Raw genomic sequence first — 23660 nt, 5'->3', positions numbered from 1 at the left:
ACTGTTCCGCGGAACCCCTGATGATTATGAAATCGTGCCACAGAATCCTTGATAGTTATAAGCCTGTCCAACAGAACCCAAACTAATTTTGAATATTCTCTTTGAATATTTGCCCGGGTGGGCCTATGCGTTAAGACGGCACTGTAGATGACAGCACTGAAAAATCCAACGCAACACTAGATACACACTCAGATAGGCACTTCCGACACAACTCACTTGGTAGTAAATTGCCTATGCCGGTAGATCTGAGTTGTGCTCGGTTAGAAAGAAAGAAGGTGAAAGGAAGAAAAAAGGGGCCTAGCGCTGAGGCAAGCACGCATTTTGGTACTCCCTTGTAATGGTGAAGGAGAGCTTAAAGGGAAAAATTTGCTCCCCCTGGGGTCCGGCGCCCGGGGCAAAAGACCTGCCTGTTCTCCCCACCCCTACCCCTATAGTTTGGGCCCTGCTCACAATGGCACGTCGAAGCTTCATCTCAATAATAAAGCACCTCGCGAAGTCTACCAGTGAGTGGATCAATTCCTTGAGCGTCTGTTCGACCAATGCAGCCACTGTATAAGGGCCAAATCAGGGGGTAATTTCAGAAAAATTTGGAAAACAAAATAAGTTTGATCTTTTTAAAATTCAAACTATATGAATGTATTGGATGAAATAATTTGCATAAGAAACTGTAGTTTTTGATGCATTGTATCTTGCTGGGAACGCAACCAGTTAAAGAATGTGAATATGTGTCAGTTTTATGAAGAGGAAGAATACAAAGCCCATGATAAAAAATGTAACGACTGAGTTGCCCGTGTTTCACCAAATTACTTACTAGCTGTTACCTGCGGCTTCGTTCGCGTGGATTTGGTGATCTAAAGATTACTCGGCGATGATTCGTCCATATAGTATTTCAACCTATCATGATCACCTTCGGGATTAAACCCCGAAAAATCCCGTCGTAGTGGGTGTCGACCTTATGAAATATAATGCTGACCAGATTTCATATTTATAGCTTCAGTGATTTCGGATCAGTGACGATTGCTCTATAAAACCTTTGAACTTCCCTTAGAGGTTGAATTTTGAAAGATTTGTTTCAGTGAGTCTACATTAGTGGTTTCTATCATTCTATTCAGTGTTTTCGGATGTTCTGATTGGTCTATCATTCAGTGGTTTCGGCTCGACGTGATGCCTCTATATAACCTTTAAACCCCCTTATGACCCTTTTAGGGGTGGAATTTCGAAAAACTCTTCTGTAGTAAGTCTTTGTATCATGAAATGGAACAAAATTTCATATTTGTAGCTTCAGCTGTTTCGGCTCTGCGCAGGGCCGGATTAAACCATATGAAGGCAGTAAACACTCAAGTGATTTTGTGATGCCTCCTTCTCTTTACTTTTAACCTTAACGCATGGCCCGGAACTTCATGACAACTATATCTGTTTACATTTTTTGAGAATAAGTACGTAAATTGGTGTGGGGAGGGGGAATTCAGAAAAATCATTTCGCTTCGGGGCCTATGATGCCACGGCTCGGGAGTCTCAAGTGCCGGGGAGGCCTTATGACAATTTGAACTGGTTAAAATTTTGGAGAGAGTATGGAAATTGGTGGACAGGTATTTATAGCAAGGTGGGGGGGGGGGGGGCCTCAAGAAACTTTATTTTGTCCGCTGACTTATGATGCTGTTGAGACGGCTCTGAGCTTTATGAAAATTGAGCGAAATTTCAATACTGAGCATTAACACAAGTTCTTGTTCGCAATTGGCGTAGTTTCTCCATTTTTGTATCGGGGCCGCAACTAGAAATGAAAATTTACTCTGTCACTAGGGGAATCTGCATCCATTTTGGCGCCACCACCCCTCAATTTTTGACGGAAAAAAACTCAGCGCCCGGGACACCACAGCCCCTGGTCAACCTTTCGATAAAGATCTTCAACTGTTCGATTAAGTGCTCTTAAAATTTTAGGATTTTCTCTACCAGATGGTTGATGCTAAGAAAAAATGTACATTAAAAAAAATTTACTATTTGATCTTTTCTTTGTGTGGTGTTTATCCTCTGATGCCCTAAGCACGTGCTTATTTTGCTTAATGGTTAATCCGGCCCTGGCTCGGCGTGATTTCTCTATGTAACCTTTGAACTCCTTATGACCCTACTTGGGGGTGGAATTTCGAAAAACCCTTTTTAGTGAGTCTTTACGTCATGAAATAAAACTACTGACCAAATTTCATGTTTATAGCTTTAGCGCATAGGCGCTGGAATATAGGGGCTGAGGCCATTTGAGCTCCCCCCCCCCCCGATTAAATTTTGTAAGAGGTCTGAGCATCCCCCCAATAATTTCTGAAAAACAATGCAATGCACCTTCCTCATCCTGCGTACGCGCTCGAGTCCCGTATATACGGGACGACCAGCAACTTTCAGCCCCCCCCCCCAATGTTTTCTTCATGTTGGCGCCTCTGCTTTAGCGGTTTATTCAGGACATGTGATTTTATATACCGGGTGTTCTGTTAATGGACAGACAAAAAGTACAATGTGTAGAGTACATTGGTGTCTGTATCAAAATTTAGATTTTCATTTTTATTTTGCGACACACCAAACTCTCGCATCATTCTTTCTGGCTCGGGATCACGCGTGTCTCTGGGTAATCTTTCTAGAAACCTAAAAACTCAAGACAGATTAAAGTATTTTTCAAAGTAGTTTTTCTAGTTCAAAGTAGCCTTTGCTGAAATTTGATGAGGTTTTGAGCTTGAATTTTCAGCCTACTGTTTTATTTTCCACGTTATAGTCGTTGTGGACATATACTAAAATATTGGAAGAGTATAATATCAAATTATGCAAAGTATCACATCTTATCGCAGAAGTAGAGAAACGTTACATGTGTCTAGAACATGCATAGATTTCCAACCGATGTTCCGTGAGAGCTTTTCTGGAGATTCGCGGAATCAAACGTCACGGTTCCCTAAAAAATTTTGGAATTCGGAGAGCTTGCAAATAAAAAAATCAATTCTTATTACAGATGCTGTTCTTTATTTTGAATTGAAAATTTTGGTATTGATGATTATATGATGAAAATTGAAATACTTTTTTGAATGAAAAAGTGGTACATATTTTAACAAATTCAGACCAATTTGGATGACCAAATTACAATGAAAATGGTAATTGCAGCAGTTTTTTCTCCCGATCCGAGTAGATTTCCGAGTGTAAGTATGTAAATATGTAAACTGTTACTTCCAGCTAAGTATGGGGCCACAGAACATCACTATGCTCAGGGAACCCATCATGAGTCACCCATAATGTTGAGACGGCCATGCATAAAACCCCCACAGGAATAAAGCTCATTAAACTCCAGCCCAGGGGTAGGCACGGACAGGGCCACAACTGGGAGAAGGCAGGGGGTTCCCCAGAATAGTTTGATAGATATTTTTCCATGTAAAAGAACCACTTCAAAGCATAAATAGGCACACAAATCTATATCCCCAGCTCACCGGGACGCACCGACAACGGTTGCCGACGCCCCTAGGAGCCGCGACGCACACTTTGAGAAACACTATTATCAAGGGTTGAATAGCCTCATACCCATCAAGAGTTCTGAGAAAGCTTTTACATTGGAAACCCCTGGTCTAGAAATGATTGCGACTATTGTGGAAAGGAATCGGGAATTTTTTCCTGAAGTCTTTGCTGTAACCTATTCTGCCTTCACTTAAGAATGGGAACTACCTAGGTGCCGGAACCTGGTGGCTGAGTCTATTTGAGCCCCTTCCTCCAATAATTCATGAATATACAAAGCAAAACACCACTCTGCCTCCTGCGTACGGGCTTGAGTCCGTATGTGGCTGTATAACAAAGCTGCATGCTTTCAAAAAATGACACTCGCGTTCTTTAAAACTATAAGACTATTCCGTTCATCAAAACCAAAAAATATTTTGCAACTCGATAACGCTCCTCGTCGTATATCACTAGCTGTTTTCAGGCCCCCAGTATTGACATCATTGTTTACAGAATTATTTACATGGCATGAAGTTATCGAGACCTCAGAGAATGTGTTTTTTGTTTTCCAGGTCAGTCGATGACGATAGATCTCGACTCTAGACTTGAGTTTTGCGGTTAAATGTTTTATACAGGGTGATTCAGAATTTGTGGGACAAACTGTAAGGAGTGATAAAACACGCCTTATAAGCATTTTTCATCATGGAATGAGTGATTGAATATGTGAAGGTTGAGGTGCAAACACAGGAATAAAATACATTGGTGAGAAATTAGTGAAACTTATTTTGGTGATTGCGTACATAATGCCCAAGAGATGGACCCACAGAAAGGGGGAGGAAAGGGTTCGTGGGAAATGAGAACATGTAATTGGTGTGCCGTATCCAATCCATTACAGCAGGAACGCTGTGCTTGAATAATTCTTTATTTCACTGAAAAATAAGACTAATACGGCATGCTGGAACCACTTGGATTGAATTTTGATTTTTATTGGAGCGAGGGCATGGGCAGAGATACGATGACGTAGCCGACTGATCTAATGTAGATGCATATATATATGAATTCGCATCACCATCATGCCCCCCCAGCCTTTCATGTCTATCTCCGCCTATGAGCAAGGACCACCAAAGTCATGCTGCGCCAAACAACGCCCTGATGGTAGATTTTGTGTTACCCAGAATGCACCACGAAGAGACCCCGCATTACTGTACATCCCTTGTTTTTTGGATGGTTGGCATCACAGATCGCAGTAAATTCATCGGGAAAATATGGTATTTGCTACTGGGGTGAAGTGCTATTCTACGCGCTCTAAAAGCAATCTCTGTCACCTTTGCTATTGTGATTCGACCACAATTCTATGATCAAAAAGGCTTGTGCTTAGGTGTGTTCTATCACCCTTTAAAGTCCCTTGAATTTAGAATCCCCCTGCGCTGTATACAGAATGAAAGTGATGTGTTCTGCCAAACGAAAGGGGGTGATACCGAGCCCAAGTAGAACAAAAGACTAAATTTCTCCTGAACCAAAACACCGATATGATTTATTGTAGTCGTACAATGGGCAAGTTTTTTGGTAAATTTGATCGATTGTAGCTAGTGTTTGGCGTAATTGGCAATTAAAAATTTTCACAATTCAATTTCGAACTTCGCCAGTCTTTCAGCGCTTGCAGCTCGCCATTAAATCCAGATATTTCAATGAAATTGGTGTGACCTTATAGGATTTTTTTTTTTTTTTTTTTTTTTTTTGCGCTTTCCAAATATGTGCTTAGTTTGCGTGTAGGTTTCTCAGAAAACTCAAAAATACGCATTTTTTTTCCATAATTGATTATCCACCATAACTCCAAAACGGTTCGAAATAGGACAGTGTTGGTAGAGTGCTTCATGTTCCACCTGGGCTCGTCCATCATCCCCTACCAATTGGCAGAATGCCACGTTCACACTGTATCAAAGCATAGGCAGGTATTTGAATCCTTGTGGCTACTGAGAGAATGGGCTGTCAGATTGACTATATAGCATTTCAAAACAACATCACGTAGCTTCCAAAGTTATGTGTAAAGTTTTATATTTGTGAAAAAAAATTTAGGCTGAATACACAAAAAACAAATGTTTTATGTTCAGAGTATTACCAAAAATAAGTCAACAGCAACTGAGACAACATGAATATACAATAAAATTTTAGAGTTTTAGCACCTATAATGCAGCTTATCGTCAAACTACCAATCATCTGAGTTTTGGTGGATGAGTATGATGAAATCATTCATGACTTCAGTAGGTGAGTGAGTAAGATCCCTAATCGTCTTAGTGCTTTCGCCAATTGTGTGTATAAAGACATTCTTGTTGAGAACAATAATATTGCAGTTCATTAAAAATCACTGAAACTTATTACTCCTGTTGAATGGAACTCTTCGCGATGCACAGTAAAGTCCCTTTTAACGGACACCCCTCAGATGCAGTCACCCCTCTTTTATGGCCAAATAATAATTTCCCCGTGTATAATAAAAGTATGCTTTTCAAGCCCCTGATTAACGGCCACCCCTTTTTTACGACAAATGTTTTTTATCCCATCGGTGTCCGCAAAAAGAAGTTTTACTGTACTTACATATTTGTTTCCGATTTTGAATTGCCTTCATGCAGGTAATAGTAATCTCGACACAATAAATTCTATCAAAAAGTCTCGTTTTTCATTTTCTTTGCATGGTTTTCATTGGAAACATATAGCAAATGGGAGCAAAAATATGGAATGATGAATCATGTAACGAAACTTTCAACAATTCATTTGAAAAATCACAATCAATTAGTTCTCTTTCCCTTTTGTTCATGTCTGTTATACAAAACTCATGACACATAAAAATCACGTACAATATTTGATTTCTGCTCAACACGTGGTCGTAATGCCAAGTTTTGTATGAAGAATAAAAATCTTTCAAATAATATGGCACAAAACGCGAGCAACACTGAAAGTTTGTTTGTTTGGTAACATCGGCAACAACTACTCATGTTTGCATAAATATTGTGATTTTTTTTCTGTACATATATACACATACAATGATATTGGAATGTTATCTTTATGATTCTGTTAATTATTTTTTTCGTTCGAAGTGTTAGATATTTCAACAACATCGTCTCTCTCTTCTCCAACTGTAAAAGAGCAGTCACTAATTTACTCATGGCCTCCATGGCTGCTGGATAGGTGGAAGCTGAGAAACATTGCCAACACGATTCCTTCTCACCTAAAAAGAGTAAAAACGATTATTAAGAATTAAAGCCTGATACTGCTATGAGAACCTCTGATATAATTCGAAAACAATTTCCTAATAATTTTCATCTGAAATTCGTTGTATTCGGCAAGGTGATCCGTGATGGAAATACAGAGCTTAGATGTTGTCAATTTAACGTAAAAATTAACGATTGAGTCTCGGTCATTTGTGACCGAGAATGAATTAGAATTTCACAACTAATAAGCTGGTGCTATAATCATTTTATTTCAAGGCTTCTTTTTATGGCACCATTTGAACGTCATTGTTTCTACAGCAAAAAGTCTCAAATACCGTATCAGCTTGAACAGTTCATCTGTGAGGTATACGCATCCATTGCAGCGTAGAGACATTGCAGAAAAGTGGCTTTAAACTCCACTTTTCAGTTTTGTCATGTCATTACAAGGCAAGGCGACTATTTCGAATCCATCGTAATGTGATTTGGCCCATTACTTGCCAGGGAAAATATCATCTGCTGTTGGCAGTTCACACACCTCGCGAGAGAATGTAAAAATCCGGAATATTGTAAGCGGTGCGGTAGCCAAGACCATAAAGCTCAATGCCGTAGTTCCGTAAAGTTCTGTTTGGTCAAGTTCGAGGGCTAACGCTTGCATAAGCCCAGTCCCGCGTAATGGTGAGTCAAGCTCTTTGTGAGAATATAGGTCAGTGGTCTTCAAAATTTCTCGAGTCACGAACCTATATGCCCATAATCAAACAAAGAGCACCTTTACGGCAACTTTGACAAATGTATGCCTGAAATCTGCATTAATTGTAATCTTGGAATGATGTTTTTACACGGTGTTTAATTGAAGCGTTGATTAAGTGCTCGTGAGCACGAAATCGTACACGAGCATTGAGCGCTTGTGGTGTTTCAGGGAGCACCTTTGTGCTCGCGAGCAACGGGTTGAAGGTGGCTGGAATAGGCATTGCGCATCCATTAAGTACGTACTTAATAAAAAAGTTTGCACTAAGTATGTACTTAAATAATTAACATAACTTTAATTTTACCAACTTAATGTACAAGTTAATTTAACTTCAAATAATAATAATGATGGAATTCTTGGGCCATTGTGAAATTGGTCCCATTTGTTTTTATTAAAATTATTCCACAAGAGGGCATCGAATGGAGCAAAGAGGTAGAAATAAGTTGAACCCCCCCCCCCCCCCGCGTTCTGACCAAATTCTAACGTATTGCACTTTGCCACTAACCTAACTTAACTAAATCAACCCTTTTATTAGGACAGAAGTTGCGTTCTCCGGTTCCTCGGGTGAGCTGTATTGCTAAACTGATCTGGATCTCTAAACTATATAAGTCTTGCCAGGCCTCGGAACCTCCATTCTATACCCTCTGGAGCTGGTCGGAAAAAGTGCTTTCGGGAAGATATCACTGCTCTTCTAAGTTTTATCATTTCAAAGTTAGGGAGTCCTTTCTGAAATACCCGTTTATAGTAAGCTGCTTCAAGTGGCTTACTTTTCGTCTGGAAAGTTTTTTCTCGATAGGTGGAAAATTGACAGATCGATTAGTCTTGCACTTGATGCTGCTGGATTCCGTGCTACGACTATCTTCTCCTTGTCTCATGCTGTTGCTATTAATTTCAAGCACTGGTAAGAGTAGCTCTGCGCGATACTTCTGGAAAAAAAGAAACTCTATAAAAGTAAATATTTTTCACATGTTAATTGTTTATTTAAAATAAACACTATAATACAAATTTATAAGAGATATTTCCGTGCATAATTTTGACTCATATACCTTACGTCCCTGTGATATAGGCTCTGGAGAAGCTTCTAATCTCAATTTGCTATCACCTTTTGATGAAGTGGGTGAGGATTGTTTCGATTCCGATGCTGTTCTTTTACCAGTGGTTGAGGTAGTAGATTGGCGACCAGATTGGTATTTTTCAGCTAACCTGCAAATAAGTTGTCCATCAGTTACAGCTATTGTAAACGGGATATTTTAGAAGTGTTCTTCAACCGCTGGTCCGTGGACCGGTGTGGTCTGTGGGAGTTCTACCGGTCCCCGAAACATTTTGCAAAATTCATATAGCCACAACATAATTTGTTATAATTTTAAATATTATACCATATCTATATTGGTTATTTTTTCTGTCTCAGTAATCAACAGTCTGCAAATTATTTTTCTATTTATTTATTTTTTTTTTGCGGATCCACAAAAATTACTTCTATATACTATTTATTTTTTATCCTATTTATTTATTTTTTGTTGACTTTTCCACAGGTCCACAAATTATATCTCCGATTTTTCCGCCGGTTTGCGAAAATGTTTCACTACTTTCACCGTTCCGCAGTTATAATAAGGTTGAAGAACACTGTTTTAGAATCTATTGGAAATATTTTTAAACCAGTATTTTACCTTATGTCATGGAAGTAAGAGTGGCGCAAGGCTTGCCAAGCTGACATCCTGTCATCTTCGTCATATGCACAGAGCCAAGATAAAAGATGATGAGCTTCTTCAGAAGCTGATGGTGATAGTGGCTCTATGCCTATGCCTTGTTTTGATTCGAAGTTGTAATCAATTCTACCAGATCGCTTGCTATAATATCAAGTAATTTATTAGCAAAAGTTCAAAATAATTAAATCACTTTTAGTAATTAAACCCGTAGTAATTAAAAAAATTACGGAGTAAAATACCCGTGTAAAATACGGGACGTATATTCACCGTATGCAATCAATCCGACTAATTAACTTTGCCCGACATGTGTTGCTCTGGATCCACGCTAGCCCATAAACTTACCTCAATTGGTGTTAGTTGCAATTTAATGCTATCCTAGGGACTCTCATGAACCAAGGGCTCTCGGGCAGTGCACGGCTGTTCCTTTGTGTGTTTTCACGCTCTCGTTCCGTACATGTACTGTATTTCTGAAGAAGGAAGATGATGCTTTGTGACTATCTTCCTTCTATCGACTCGAGATCATTGTTAGACGTCCTAATGGGTAGGCCAACATGCCCAAGGAGCCTCCTAAATCACTAAAGATTTCTATTCATTCTGAATTTTTTTATCCTCATTTCGTTTTGCTATTCACAATTTGGTTCAGTGTAACGTGAACCACATAACCACTGGAAGACATTTTTGACGGAAGTTGAAAAGGTGGTGCTAAACACCTTTGAGCCTCGAACTCGTTAGGGCAGCCTTGAGTTAAAAAACTTTACTGCACTTTCAAATTCTAGCAATCTTCCCCTGTATTCTTATATTTACCAAAAAAAAATACCAATAAGAAAATATAAATTAGTACTTACTGTCGTCGTAGCTTTGCCAAGACCGATGGTTTTGGCGTCCCCAATACATGATGTATTTTAGCTATTTGATCAATTTCACTTGTTCCGGGAAAAAGAGGTAAATTTCTGAAAGTATATTTTTATAAAACATTCATCATTTAAATTACATCGACAGACATTCAAATTATACATTTGATACACTCGAGTTCAGTGAGTGTACTCTCAACTTTGCCTGGTTAAAAAACCTCGACCTCGCGAGAAATTTGGCGTACGAAAATGCTGCACACTGCATAAATATTCATAGCCCTTATTACATGTGTGTGGGGGAGACTGATAGCGCTTTTTAGCCCTCGGATTCTTGTAAACGAATGGTCGGAATAAATCTTTATCATCAATAGTTTCTTTGAAGGTGAAAAATATTTAGTATACGTACGTCAGTGCCTCAAAGAACACGCATCCGGCTGCCCACATATCCATTTTGAAAGTGTAATATCCACTTGTGAGAAGACACTCGGGAGGTCGATACCTGAAAATAATGTCAAAATTTATCGAATGTGTGTGTTTATACAGTATTTAACTTTCTATTTATTCGATGTATATTTGAATGCACATGGCAAATTACATGGTCAAAAAAAACCCCTTAAAACCAATTTCTTTTCCAAAAGTTTTCAGTATTTTAGAAAGTAGGCCTATATCTTCTAGTCTCACTTCAGTGCAAAATACGGCTATATAAGTGCAATACTCTTTTCATATAGAAAAAGTTGATTCCTTGGTGTCAATTTTTTTGAGAGCTACTGAAATTTTACGTGTTTAGAGATTTATAAAAACGCACCGAATGTTGAGGGGAATTATTGGAAGTAAAATACAAGGTATATAATATATAACAACTATTCAACTTTGCTAAGAAAGATTTTATCAGTTTATAGATAATAGTAAAATATAAGGAAAACTTTATATTTTACCCTTAACCCATTTTTGACTGACGTTGCATTTGCGCAACGCTTCGTTTAAAAATTTTTTTCAAATACTTTTCATTCAAATTTTTGTATAGAATGAACATTTTAGGGAACTAAAAAAAAAAACAAGTCTAATGAGTATCGTAGTATTTTTTTAAATTTGTTTATAATAAAATTTTATTTTTTTGTGATTTTTTTTTTCAAAAATGAAATTTTCAGAAATTTTATTCCGATTTTCTATCTGAAATTTTTTTTTTCCTGTCCATGAACAGAAATATTTTTTTTAAAAATAGAAAAAAATAATTTTTCCCCAAATGTTTTTGTCACATGGTACATGCGGTTTCCCAAAATTATATAGTTATCACTTATTTTCATTAAACCAAGATAATTAATTTACATTAATTAGAAAGTTAATTAATTGAAAGTTCACATTAATTAGAAAGTTAATTAATTGAAAGTTCACATTAATTAGAAAGTTAATTAATTGAAAGTTCACATTAATTAGAAAGTTAATTAATTGAAAGTTCACATTAATTAGAAAGTTAATTAATTGAAAGTTCACATTAATTACAAAGTTAATTAATTGAAAGTTCACATTAATTACAAAGTTAATTAATTGAAAGTTCACATTAATTACAAAGTTAATTAATTGAAAGTTCACATTAATTACAAAGTTAATTAATTGAAAGTTCACATTAATTACAAAGAAAAACATGCTAAATTGCTATCCAATTTTTTGAAATTTCGAATATTTTGAATATTCAAGTATCCAGTCATCACATATAAAAAAATCGTGCGATTTGGTCCCGAACTGTGGTCAAAAATGAGAATTAGCCATTGTAACTAATTCAAAAAAAAATCCACCCTAATTAATTAAATTCCTATGCTGATGTCTTGTTTCAATTAAAAATATGCTAACAGCACCCATTTTTTTCCCCCCAAGTCAAAAATTTATTAGATCCGAAACTGATAATAGAAAATTGTAGACTACAAATACAAATAACTAAGTAATATATTATTACTTAGTTATTTGTAATATGTAAATGCAGAAAAATATGAAGAGACGGTATTTTTTCGGCCTGAAATATACTGAGAAAATTTAATTTCTCTGCAGAAAAATAGTTGAAAATGAAAAATACAAAAATTAAAAATGTTTGAGTGGTCAAGGAGTAGAGATGTTAGCCTCATCATTACCCCCTTAGTAAAACAGTATACTCAAACACTACAATATCCGTATTTGTAGAAAAACATTTAGTACCATTTTGTAGGGGTAAACCGTAGAGGCTTAATTAGTATTATTATGAAAATTTAATCAGAGTAAGTGTATAAAATTATATATTCATTTAACATTTAAGTACGTTATCTGAATACTTTTTTAATTGAAAGTATGTTTCTATAACCAAACGGTTCACGAGTTGTTTGACCTGAAACGGACATTGTTTTAACCCCTGTTAATTGAATTAAAAACAAAATCACTTACCACCTTGTCGATATGTACTCTGTGTATGGCTTTTTCGTATTGATCCCTCGACAACTCCCAAAATCTGCTAATTTTAGAAGATTATCCTGAAGAAATGAAATACACGACGTTTAAATCTTTAGTAATTTTTTTCGAGGACTAATATACACTGAAGTGCCAAAAGTCATGGGATACCTCTTGATATTGCTGCGCTTCGCAGGGTAAAAGGAGCTCCCACACGATATTAAGACGTATCCCATGACTTCAGTGCTGAAGTGCCAAAAGTCATGGGATACCTCTTGATATTGCTGCGCTTCGCAGTGTAAAAGGAGCTCCCACACGATATTAAGACGTATCCCATGACTTCAGTGCTGAAGTGCCAAAAGTCATGGGATACCTCTTAATATCTCGTGTGGGACCTCCTTTTACCCGGCGAAGTGCAGCAATATCAAGAGGTATCCCATGACTTTGGGCACTTCAGTGTACCTATACAGGGTGTCCTGAAAGTGCTAGCACGGCCTTTATCTCATCAACCGTCCGTCGTAGGGGTACGATTCCAATTTTAAAAACAAAATGCTCAACAGGCGTTCGAAAATTGCCCCGTACCAGTTTTGAGCGTGAAAATACAGTGTGTCACAATATAAAAAAATCTAAATTTTTTATATGGTCTCCCCTGTGCTCTAACTTCCAATGGGAAAGTTGTTACCCTTTCTCTCCTGATGCCAACAAAAAAAAAATTCCATGCTTCTAAGTGCAATATCTACTGAGATATTTGAATTCGAAAAACGGAGGGAATTCGGGAACGAACAGCGTTACTTGCGGGTGGAACGGTTTTTCCGAATTTAATTCTATTCTTTTCAAATTTCCTCCTTTTTTCGAATTTGATTATCTCAGTGGATATTACACTTAGAAACATGGAATTTTTTTTTTGTTGGCATCAGGAGAGACAGGGCAACAACGTTTTAACTAGAATTTGGAGCAGAGGGGGAACCGTATAAAAATTTAGATTTTTTTATTTTGTGACACACTGTATTCTCACTGTTAAAACTGGTACACAGTAATTTCTGAACGTCTTTTTAATTGGAATCATACCTATACGACGGAGATAAAGACCGTGCTAGCACTTACAGGACACCCTGTATACTGTACAATGATCACACACTTTTCAGAAAATTTATTTAAAGGACAGGTTTTCGAGTATACTGAGGATATGAGCACGGTTGCCCTTACCAGACGCGAGGCCAAGCCCGTCTCAATAATTTCGTGTCAACAGAAATGTTTAGGACCCCTTTTGCCGCTATTTTATATATTTTGTGGGGGAAGGGGGGATCGGCATTCATTATTTCAGGATATACAGAAGTGCTGAGAAAAAAAAAATTTCATACAAAAAATTTTAAATACACAATTAAATGTAATTTAACATAAAAATTGATTAAAATTCAGTACTGAAGGTAATTTTATAAGTATCCGTTTTTATCCATTTTATAGTGGATATTACCCAAGCTAAAGTTCAGTTACAGAATTTCAGAACTTACAGTTCATTCCATCCCTTCAAAATTCATATGTTTAACTACAACCTAATTAAGAGTCACTAGTTATAATTATAATAATTATAATTTAATAAGTAACGAATGAATTAATGAATCTTTATAATGAATTAATTTACTCCGAACAGTAAAAGCTCATTTTTAATGAATCAATTAGCCAACATGAACTTATTAGTTCCTGACACTTATTAATTAATAATCATAATTCATTAATAATTAACTTAACGAATATTATCAAGTTTTAATATCAATTCTTTTGTGTCGTTCTTTAAGACGTGTACTATCACTATCGCACTACTATTCGGAGAAGTTTAGAGGGTCGTCGTCCTCAACCATGAATGGGGTACGGGGGCAACCCAGTAGACCGCGACCCTAGGCGTAACCCTCGAAAAGTGAGAGTTTTCGTCTCATTTTTCGAGGGTTACGCCCTAGGGAGCGGCCACAGCTATCACTATAGGGATTTTCTTTTTCTGATTCCCACAAGATCCCGCCGCCCCCACGTGACATCGTTAATTAATTAACGATTTCGCTTTTATTATGTCATAACCAATTAACGATTAGTAATAACGGTAAATAATCGTTACATCGTTACAAAATTGGATTTGGTTTTATTGTTAATTATTTAATTAACGATTTCGCTTTTGTTATGTCACTACTAATGATGAATAAACAATAATTAATCATCACAAACACCGTTGGATTCAATATAATTGTTAATATATTTATTAATTATTAATTAACAATTTCGCTTTTATTATTTCATAATTAATCAACGATTAATAACAACGATAATTAACAGTTACAAAAACGTCGTTGGATTTACTATTCCACTATAAAACGAATACTTAGAGGAAAGTATCCGTTTTGAAGTGCGAACTATCCGTTTCATACTGTAGATCAGAGGTCTTAAACCTTTTTCAAGTCACGAGCACTGCCTGTACCCATCATAAAAAGAAGAGCACCCTTACGGCATGCTTGACGTACAAATGCATAAAATTAAAATGGTTTCAATCCTGGAATGCAATTCGTACCAGGTATTAAATTGGAATATTGATCAAGTGCTCGCGGGCACAAAATCGGGCACGAACATCGAGCACTTTGGGTGCTCCAGGGAGCACCATGATGCTTGGGAGCAACGGGTTGAAGATGCCTGCTGTAGATCATCAAAACTAAAGTGCAGTTAATTCTATCCCATTTTAAACTAATGAGAGGAGCAATTTCCGAAACTAATGAAAATTTTAGAATTGAAGCGTTCGGCCAAATAACGATCTATGTTACATTTTTTGCGAAATCAGGTTTTTGACTGAATAATGTTCTATGTAGCTTCCGTTTCACGTTTCTAAATTAAATCCTGCAGAACCCAACAGATGTTGTTGCTATGCCACTTTACACAGCTACAATCCAGGAAAAAAAGGTGCTTCTTTTATTCAGGGATGATTTTAATTGTGTCTCCTCTGAAAAAACGACGTAACCATTGTTCGGCCGAACGCTTCAATTGATGAATTCAGAATAATTGAAATAATTCTCCAACACCAACCAAAATTCAAAATTGATGGAAGAAATAATTCCAGTGATATAATTCCATGAAAATTCAGAAATAACGAAAGAAATAATTCCATGAAAAATCAGAAATAACGAAAAAAATAATTCCATGTGAGAAATAACGGAAAAAATAATTCCAGAATTGAAAATTTCCAGAATTTAAGGAAAAGAAATTCCAGCATCGGTGAAAATTCAGAATAAATGCAAGAAATAACTTCACAATTGGTGAAAGTTCAAAATTTCTAATTCCAGAATTATTTCTTTCTAGATGAAAATGCAGATAATTTACCCTGAGTGCGGACCCGTGCGACCGCACCTTTCGCACACCCCTAGTGCTCTGGATATGAGGGACGAAACTAGTTTGTATGAATCCAGACTTCCCGCCGTAAATATCTTAGAAACATGGATTTTTTTTTTGCAGGCCATTTTTGTAGGCCTTAGGAGAGACAGAGCAATAACTTTCTAATTGAGTTTTTAGGACAGGGTGACCAAAGAAAAAGTTAATATTTTTATTTTAACAACTATACGACCCCTTGCAATTTTTATCACGTATTTGAAATGTCTACCTCATTCGGATAATTTTTCTACCTGGAAGTCTGACTCTAGGATCAACGGTTCACCAGTAATTTGCGGCAAAGGAACTCGGGCATATCACCCTATAGGCAACGTCAGCGCGCTCGGATAACTCGGGCAATATCTAACGTATCTAAACATAAGCTAAGATTTCCCCCACCCCCATTACAGCATTTTATAGTACAAAAATTTAAATTAATTTAAATTTACTATACACGATTGACGTTTTCGCGGAAATAACTGCGTCAGTGTCCAATACTGCCTATTCTTTTTGCCTGATGGATAGGGATTCGTCAATCTCAAAGAATAAGATTCCTAAAACTGAAAGTAATAAAATGGATCGAATCATTTATGATAAATATGAGTACAGTCGACTCTCGACTATCTGGCCTAGTTAAAAATTAATGCATAATAATTCCTCATAATTCCAAAGCTGCACAAAAACCGGTTTTGTGTTATCCAGCCTGCCTTTCCACCACATTATGCCGGAGAATCCGGAGCTTACTGTAGTTGGTAAACGATTTTGTTATCTATATATACAAGTACATGTATATAGTGACATGTCCTGATTGACTGATTCATCATCGCCGAGCCGAAACCACTGGAGTAATGAATATGAAATTCGGTCGGTAGTTTTATTTTATGAAGTAAAGATCTACTAAGAAAGGGTTTTTCGAAATTCGACCCCTAAGGGGGTCATAAAGAGGTTCAAAGGTTATACAGAGAAATCATGCCGAGCCGAAACTACTGGAGCAATATTTATGAAATTTGGTCGGTAGTTTTATTTTATGATGTAAAGAGTCACTAAGAAGGGGTTTTTCAAAATTCGACTTTTAAGGGGGGGTCATGAAATGCTATGTAGATAAATCACGCCGAGTGAAAACCGCTGAATCTATCAACTTGAAATTTGGTCAGTATCTTCATTTTATGATGCAAAGACTCGCTAAGAAGGGATTTCTCAAAATTTACTCACTAAAGGGTCTCAAGGAAAAATTTTCAGATTACCAAATTCACGCGAGCGAAGCCGCAGGTAGCAGCTAGTCAAACTATAAAAAATATCCGTGTAATGATATATTAGTATGTTCATTGTATAACCCTGGTTTCAATTACACAGAAATAGGTGTGTGATTTCCTCTTTTAATACTTTTAGTAAATCATTATAATTTCATGAATAATTTATCTTTGTACGTCTACTGAGATATAATAAAAATGGATTCTAATATATTTCGATTGCTTTTATATGAAAGTAGGACAGGAACCTTCTTTCCAGCGCACGAAAGGTATCCAAAATTTTAGGTTGTCCATGTCCAACACGCAGTCTGTGTAGTTAGAAATTAAAAGCAAACGGGAAAGACTTGTTACAGAATTGCGTGACAGTTTCTAATCCATCGTGGAGTTCTAAGAGAGAACGATTCAGACATACTTAGACCTTCGAACACAACCTCCGTTTTACTCAAGTTTTATAGATTAGCATGTTGATCTCATTTTCGAGATCACCTCTGAGAAAAGACTGTTCCTGATCAGATTTGGAAAATCATGTCTGCACAAGTTTTTCTTGAATCATGTTTTACCTCGTGACTCGTCCGATAAGTCCCTCATGAGCTTTAATAAAGGCACAACTCAAAAAAATAGTTATTTAGTTAAGATCTTACAAGTTCAGAATAATGTCCATCTTTCATTACTAGTAAGAAAGTGATTTATCATGTATACCATTTAGATCTGAGGTTTCCAATGTTTTTCTTCGAACCTTTGATGGCCACGAGACTTTTTCACGGAACCTCAAAAACATTGATATTTCTTAAACTTGGCCATAAAAAAGATTAAAATGTAAATTTAAACATGCGGCTAGTGTGATAAGAGAATAATTGCTCCAAGTTTAGAAATTTGCATAATCTTTCGTGCAATGGGACTTACCTGAAAGAGGCCATACGATTCGGGTCAAAGACGTTTATTTAGTCAGCAAATAATATGTGGTTCCAATTTTAGGGCCATCTAAATTTGAAAATTGGGAGGGGCTGGACAAACGCCCTACTAGCCCATGTGAGAATTGAGCACAGCATACAATATACAGGGTAACCTTTCGATAACGGACAACATGGGACCGAAAGTTTTGTCCGATAACGGGGAGTGTCTGTGAATATACAGGTTGCCCAAATTATTTGCACAGCACTTATCTCTGAAACCGTGGACTTCAGAGAAAAATACTTCCAATTACAAATTTTTTTAAATGGCGTGTGGTCATTTAAAATGTCATAAATTTCTTAAATAAAAATTAACTTTTTATGTAAACTCGCCTGTGAAAACTTACAATTAGTAAAATTTAAATCCCGCTCAGAGAAGTAATTTATAAAAAAAATTCATATTTTTAAATACAATATTTGCGGAGTTTCCAGCATTTATCAATGACGATTGAGGGCGTGGTTCACAAATTGTAAAAAATGTACACTAACCCTTGAATGGTCAATTTCTTTCGAGCTGATAACTTTTTTCATAGTTAATGACACGTACAGAGAGCCTGAAAAATCATTTAAAAATATCTCGAATTGTAAGGGAGCGCGCGGTAGCCCACAGGTCGACAAGATACTCGCTAAAAGTACCAAAGGATGTTTAGATGTGTCGCGAGTTCAATATCCGGTTCGTCCTTCTCAAAAGCTTTCCTGACCGAGGGGCACAACAGAAACGGCAGCATGACCACAGAAAAAGATTGCTACCGCAGGGAGTCCACACCGAGAGGTTAGCCCATCAACCTCTCGTTGAGTATAAAAAAGGCTGCCGTTTAGAATCGGCAATAAATTGTAGGTCCCGGTCTAATTAGCCCTCGTGTGCAGAAAATGGCCGTGGTGCGACGAAAATGATCAAATGACCGAATTGTATTGCTTATACAGGGCCTCAAAGAGGTCGTTTATACCTTCCCAAACTTATTGTTCCATCGCCCCGTTCTTCAGAAATTGTTTTTTCTCTCGTCACCCCACAACTCAAGCACACCATTAGGATCCTATGTTATACCAGTAGCTTCCCATCACCCCCCCCCCCGTACTTTTCCGTACTTTGATATTGCCCACTTTGGAAAACACTGGTATAGAGCCTCAAAAATCGCCCATAAAATAAATATATTGAAGTTAGGTATGTGTTTCGAATGCAATATCACCTTTTTTGTGGTTCAAACTATATTACACCGAAATCATCATCAAATCCTTTAAAAAGTTTTATATCAGTACACGTGCGATGGACGGAACTGAAGAAGACATGAAAATGCGCTGATTTCAGGGCGTCGGCTTATACACGAGTATATACTGTATATGGTGCTCAGAAGAAAACGGTTTGGTAGTAGATGGCATAATTCTAAGAACACTGTATTTTTATATTTTTCCAGCCAATATATGTACATGAAACACTATAAAAGTTTTACAAAAGTTCTTTAATGAAACTTGAAAAATGCAACCAATAAGCGTATTGGTTACATTTGTGTGAATGTAACCACTTATTTTGGTTGTTTTTTTTTCAAGTTGTAAAAGATCTTTTATAAAATTTTATAGTGTAATCCCGGCCTAAAGCATGAAGACTGTTTTCCAAGTCCAAAATTTCATGCTAATATACATTGATTATGCTCATGTTGTTGAAAAATAATTTTTTGAAAAAAATGATTGATAAAACGATCTCGTCTTTTAGTAAATTTTCACACTTGACTGTATGAATACGTATAGAGTGACCAACTTATTTGAAATACAATTAGCTGGTACTTTGATACGGCCCAGAAGAGACAGATCGAGGTTTGTCACGCATTCGGATAAAATCTATTTACTGAAGGTCGAGCCATTCCTTTCCGGACCCACGATCGACTTCAATCGATTTGCTTTATGGTTTCTGGGATAAACAGCAACCATATGAAACAATACATTACACAGGAACCAAATAACAAACCCGAGTGAAATTATGAGTTAATATCATGATCGTGAGTATCTAGGAATTACATGCTGTAGGAAGTAATGATTGTCAACTAACAGAAGAAAGTAATTTTTTAGTAATAACCAACGTTAATCAAAATACGTATTCTAGTACGTCCTATGGTGAGAATGCTCGGACCGATCGTAGTCAGTAATTTACGGTCTCTACCCGAAGGTGTGTGTTAGTATTCCCGATTATGCCCTAAATTTGCTAGAACCTGAGTTTTGGCTTCGATATTCCTACCGTGAAGGGGGGGGGGGGCGGGCGGGGTTCGACGAGAGAGAGAGACTTCTGTACTTCTGAGGGGTCATTCAAGTATTACGTCAGCATCGATAGGGGGAGCGAGTTGAATGATGCTGACGTCATTAACCACCCTTTATAAAAATATGAAATATTCTTAATGGCACCTTACTCGGGTGTGCCAAAAACGAGAAAAACCTTTCGCTAGTTTGTGGGCACCCGAACTAACATTCTCCCTATCGATGAGTCCTCTACACCGCCACTTTAGTGATCTCTAAATGTTCTGCGGATCCTTCATTTGATCTAGAAACGTGTCCGGGCCGCTCAAGTACTCTAGAAATGTGACGCATGCTGCTTAAGCGCCCTGGAACTGTGCCACGTGCCACTCAAGTCATCAGTAATTATGTCGCGGATCACTTAAGTAATCTAGGCATGTGCCGCGGGTAACTTGAGTGATGTAGAACTGCACTGGGCACCACTGGGGAGTGCTCTAAAACTGTGCCACATGTCACTCAAGGGATCTCTAAATGTGCCACGGACCGCTTAAGTAGTTTGGAACTGTGTCGCGGGTCACTTAAGCGATCTGTGAGTGTGCACGGGCCTACTTGAGTGATCTGAAAATATGCCACGGGCCACTTAAATGCTCTGGAATTGTGCCACGGGTCACTTAAGCAATCTGTAAATGTGCCGCTTAGTTCATTTTTACAAAATTAGGTTTGAGGTGGCGGGTCACATCAGATAACCCCGAGGGCTACATTTTGTGTCCGCAGGCAAGGGATTTAGCTTATATGGCTTAGAGGGTGGGTCGCAATGAATTTCCTAGAAAGAAATTTTGAGTTCTCAGCCTTCAAATAGCATTGAAATTAACAGAAATTGATTATAATAACGTATAAAAAGGTATTTCCTTCCGAAATATTAATTAAAAAATATCTATTTTTTGCATCAACAAAATTAATTTTCGATCGTCTGGGATGGGGGCACGAGCCCCCCACCCCCTTATGCTCCTCCCCGCGTACGTCTCTGATCCCAATGTACATTAGGAGGCAGAGCTGACGAAATTTTACTGACAAGGGGGGGGGGGTAAAAAAGGGCCCAAAATCTGCTGATGTAATACTTGAACGCCCCCTTAACCGCTTCCTTTACAAACAGAAGCGGATTAAGTTTGGTAGCCACCCCGGGAGCAGAAGAAAATATTGGACTCCTTAAATTAGAAATAAGTATAAAGTTGGGGTTTTTTCGGGGCCCGGTGTGTCCGCCGTTAAATCCGCCTGTGCGGATACATACGAAAAACATTCCACGTTTTCAAGCGCAATATTCGCTGAGATGTTTGAATTAAAATACGTAGAAAAGTTGGAAAAGAACAGCATAAAAACGAGGGAAAGAAGCGTTGTCTGTTCGTTTATGTTGTTCTTTCCCAACTTTTCTCAGATTTTTGAATTTGAACATCTCAGCGAGTATTGCACTTAGAAACGTAGAATTTTTTGTTGGGTCTCAAAAGAGGCAGGGCAACAACTTTCTTACTGGGTTTTTGAGCACAAGATGTCCATGTAAAAATTTAAGTTATATATTTTAGTAACAAAACAACCCTTTGCAACATGAATAACGTATATATGAGCTCTACACGTTGTTTGGATACTTTTTCTAAAAAAGTTGGTGAGCTTTCTTGGAAATATGCTTGTTTTGGTTCAACGGTTCGCCAGCAAAATGTGGCAAGGATAATTATGGAATCACCGTGTATACGTTTTCTTTTCCCCTTTTATTTGCTGAAGTTAACGAAGATACCAATTTTTCGAAGATACTATATATTGTTGGCACTTCACTATGCATCGTCCAAATTTGTTGCAGATGCAAAAACTACGTCAGTTCTGCAATAACAGAACACAAAAAAAGAGGGTAACGATCATAAATTTGAATTGTAAGATGCTTGTGTGATAGTTTAAGGTCTATCATTCTTCCACAAGCGGAACATTCTTTGTTAGAAAACACTCCGATGAAGGCTACACACGTAACTGCAAGCATGACGAGTATGCATGTTTAATCTTTTCGTACAAGCATGCTCGAGCTTCTGTAGGAGAAATTTGCATAGGCATTTTGATTGTACAAAAGCGGCTTGAAGATTTAATGAATTTTAATGATGCACGCTTTTACAAACTGCGCTTGCGCAAGCGAAACTGAAGGAGTGTACCATACAGATAGGTTGTACAGGCTTATACCAGTCTGCCAATGTTGCCAACAGTCAAAAACAATTTTCCAACTAGATTCTTCATTAAAAAAAAACTAGAAACTGGGATTAATTTTAGAAATTATTTAGATGACCACACGTTCCGTATTTTCCGAGAAATTCCCGTATATTTTCACGTAATATAATAATAGACTACTAGAATGCAGGAAAATTTTTTTGAAAAAGACTAGAAAAACAACTAACGAAACAGCAACAAAAACAACTAGATGGTGTTTTTTCCAACTAAATGGACGAAAAAATTGACCATATCTAGTTGGAAAATAACCAAGTTGGCAACACTGCAATCTGCACGCTTCGGTGATGGCTCTGCTCGGCGTTAGAATTTGTTGTTGGCGTTTTTCTCCTGCACATTAAGACAAAGGCAGCCAAAGCGAGTGCATCTTCATTCGGACAGCGTATATAAACAAACCTTACATTCCTAGATACATCTCACGTGGTTTTTTCTGATTCTCTCGTTTTAAATCTCATTGTTTTATTTTATTAATTTCAAAAAAGGTTCTTTTAAGGGCCAAATTAATTTTTTCAATGTGGTTACCATCATCTTTTGTGAATAAGATCGTGGAAGAGAAGGATAAGACTTTCGTAATTCGAAGTAATATAAAAAGTATTCGCCTAGCGAGTTATTTGGTGAAACTGAATTTTTCATCAAAAGCTCCGCCCCCTCATGTGACGTCTTGCTATCTTTCTTGCTCGTAGTAACCAATAACTGTGTGCTAATGCTTCTTGTGTTACTGAGAATGTAAGGATTGTAATTACGCATCCGGGCTCGAGTTATTTCAAGTATAAACAGGTTTTTTAACAGCTTTTTAACATGCGAAGATACATAGCGGAGAGTGACATCATCCTCATATAAACAGGTTCTTGTGGAAGCATGCTTGTACCATGTAGTGTCGAAAGGAAAACTGTGAGTGCTTGTACAAAAAGATTGAACATGCATGCATGTGAGCAGCCGCCTTAAGCCACCGTATCAGAACTCAATGAACCTCGTAACATCTTTTGGTAGGCCTACATCAGCCGCATGCATTATTGACCTGGATTACCACGAGCGGTATTTTTCCCTACCTAGGTAGTACTGGGTTAATGAAAGTAATCTAAAAATCAATTTTTCTCCCCGTTTTGCTCAACCATTGTTTTCAAGTTCATTTATTGTAGAAACACGTTAGTTTTACGGCACATTTGAATTTTTGTTTTTCCTTTTTTACGATTTCGAGTACCGTGA

At 37.3% G+C, this 23660-nt stretch overlaps 1 protein-coding gene across 2 annotated transcripts in view; it reads right to left on the bottom strand.

Annotated features, from left to right (window-relative positions):
* Positions 1 to 5571: 5571 nt before the first annotated feature.
* The window catches only part of LOC149072609 (MAPK/MAK/MRK overlapping kinase-like), a 35004-nt gene continuing 16915 nt past the window's right edge, over positions 5572 to 23660 (bottom strand). Inside the window, exons 7-13 of one of the 2 annotated variants that reach the window (XM_089246364.1) lie at positions 12374 to 12459; positions 10371 to 10463; positions 9959 to 10063; positions 9075 to 9254; positions 8454 to 8610; positions 8175 to 8333; positions 5572 to 6679 (exon numbers count right to left, since the gene is read on the bottom strand). In XM_089246364.1, the coding sequence (XP_089102490.1) occupies positions 6614 to 6679; positions 8175 to 8333; positions 8454 to 8610; positions 9075 to 9254; positions 9959 to 10063; positions 10371 to 10463; positions 12374 to 12459 (846 nt within the window). In that variant the 3' untranslated portion in view covers positions 5572 to 6613. The remainder of the gene's footprint in view (positions 6680 to 8174; positions 8334 to 8453; positions 8611 to 9074; positions 9255 to 9958; positions 10064 to 10370; positions 10464 to 12373; positions 12460 to 23660) is intronic. The other variant, XM_089246365.1, reaches the window with a different exon arrangement.

Source organism: Pholcus phalangioides, unplaced genomic scaffold (assembly GCF_987345545.1).
Source record: "Pholcus phalangioides strain wild (caught in Gottingen) unplaced genomic scaffold, Ppha-v1.0 ptg000017l_1, whole genome shotgun sequence".
Lineage (NCBI taxonomy): Eukaryota > Metazoa > Arthropoda > Arachnida > Araneae > Pholcidae > Pholcus > Pholcus phalangioides.
This window is presented reverse-complemented; position numbering and strand designations above follow the sequence as displayed.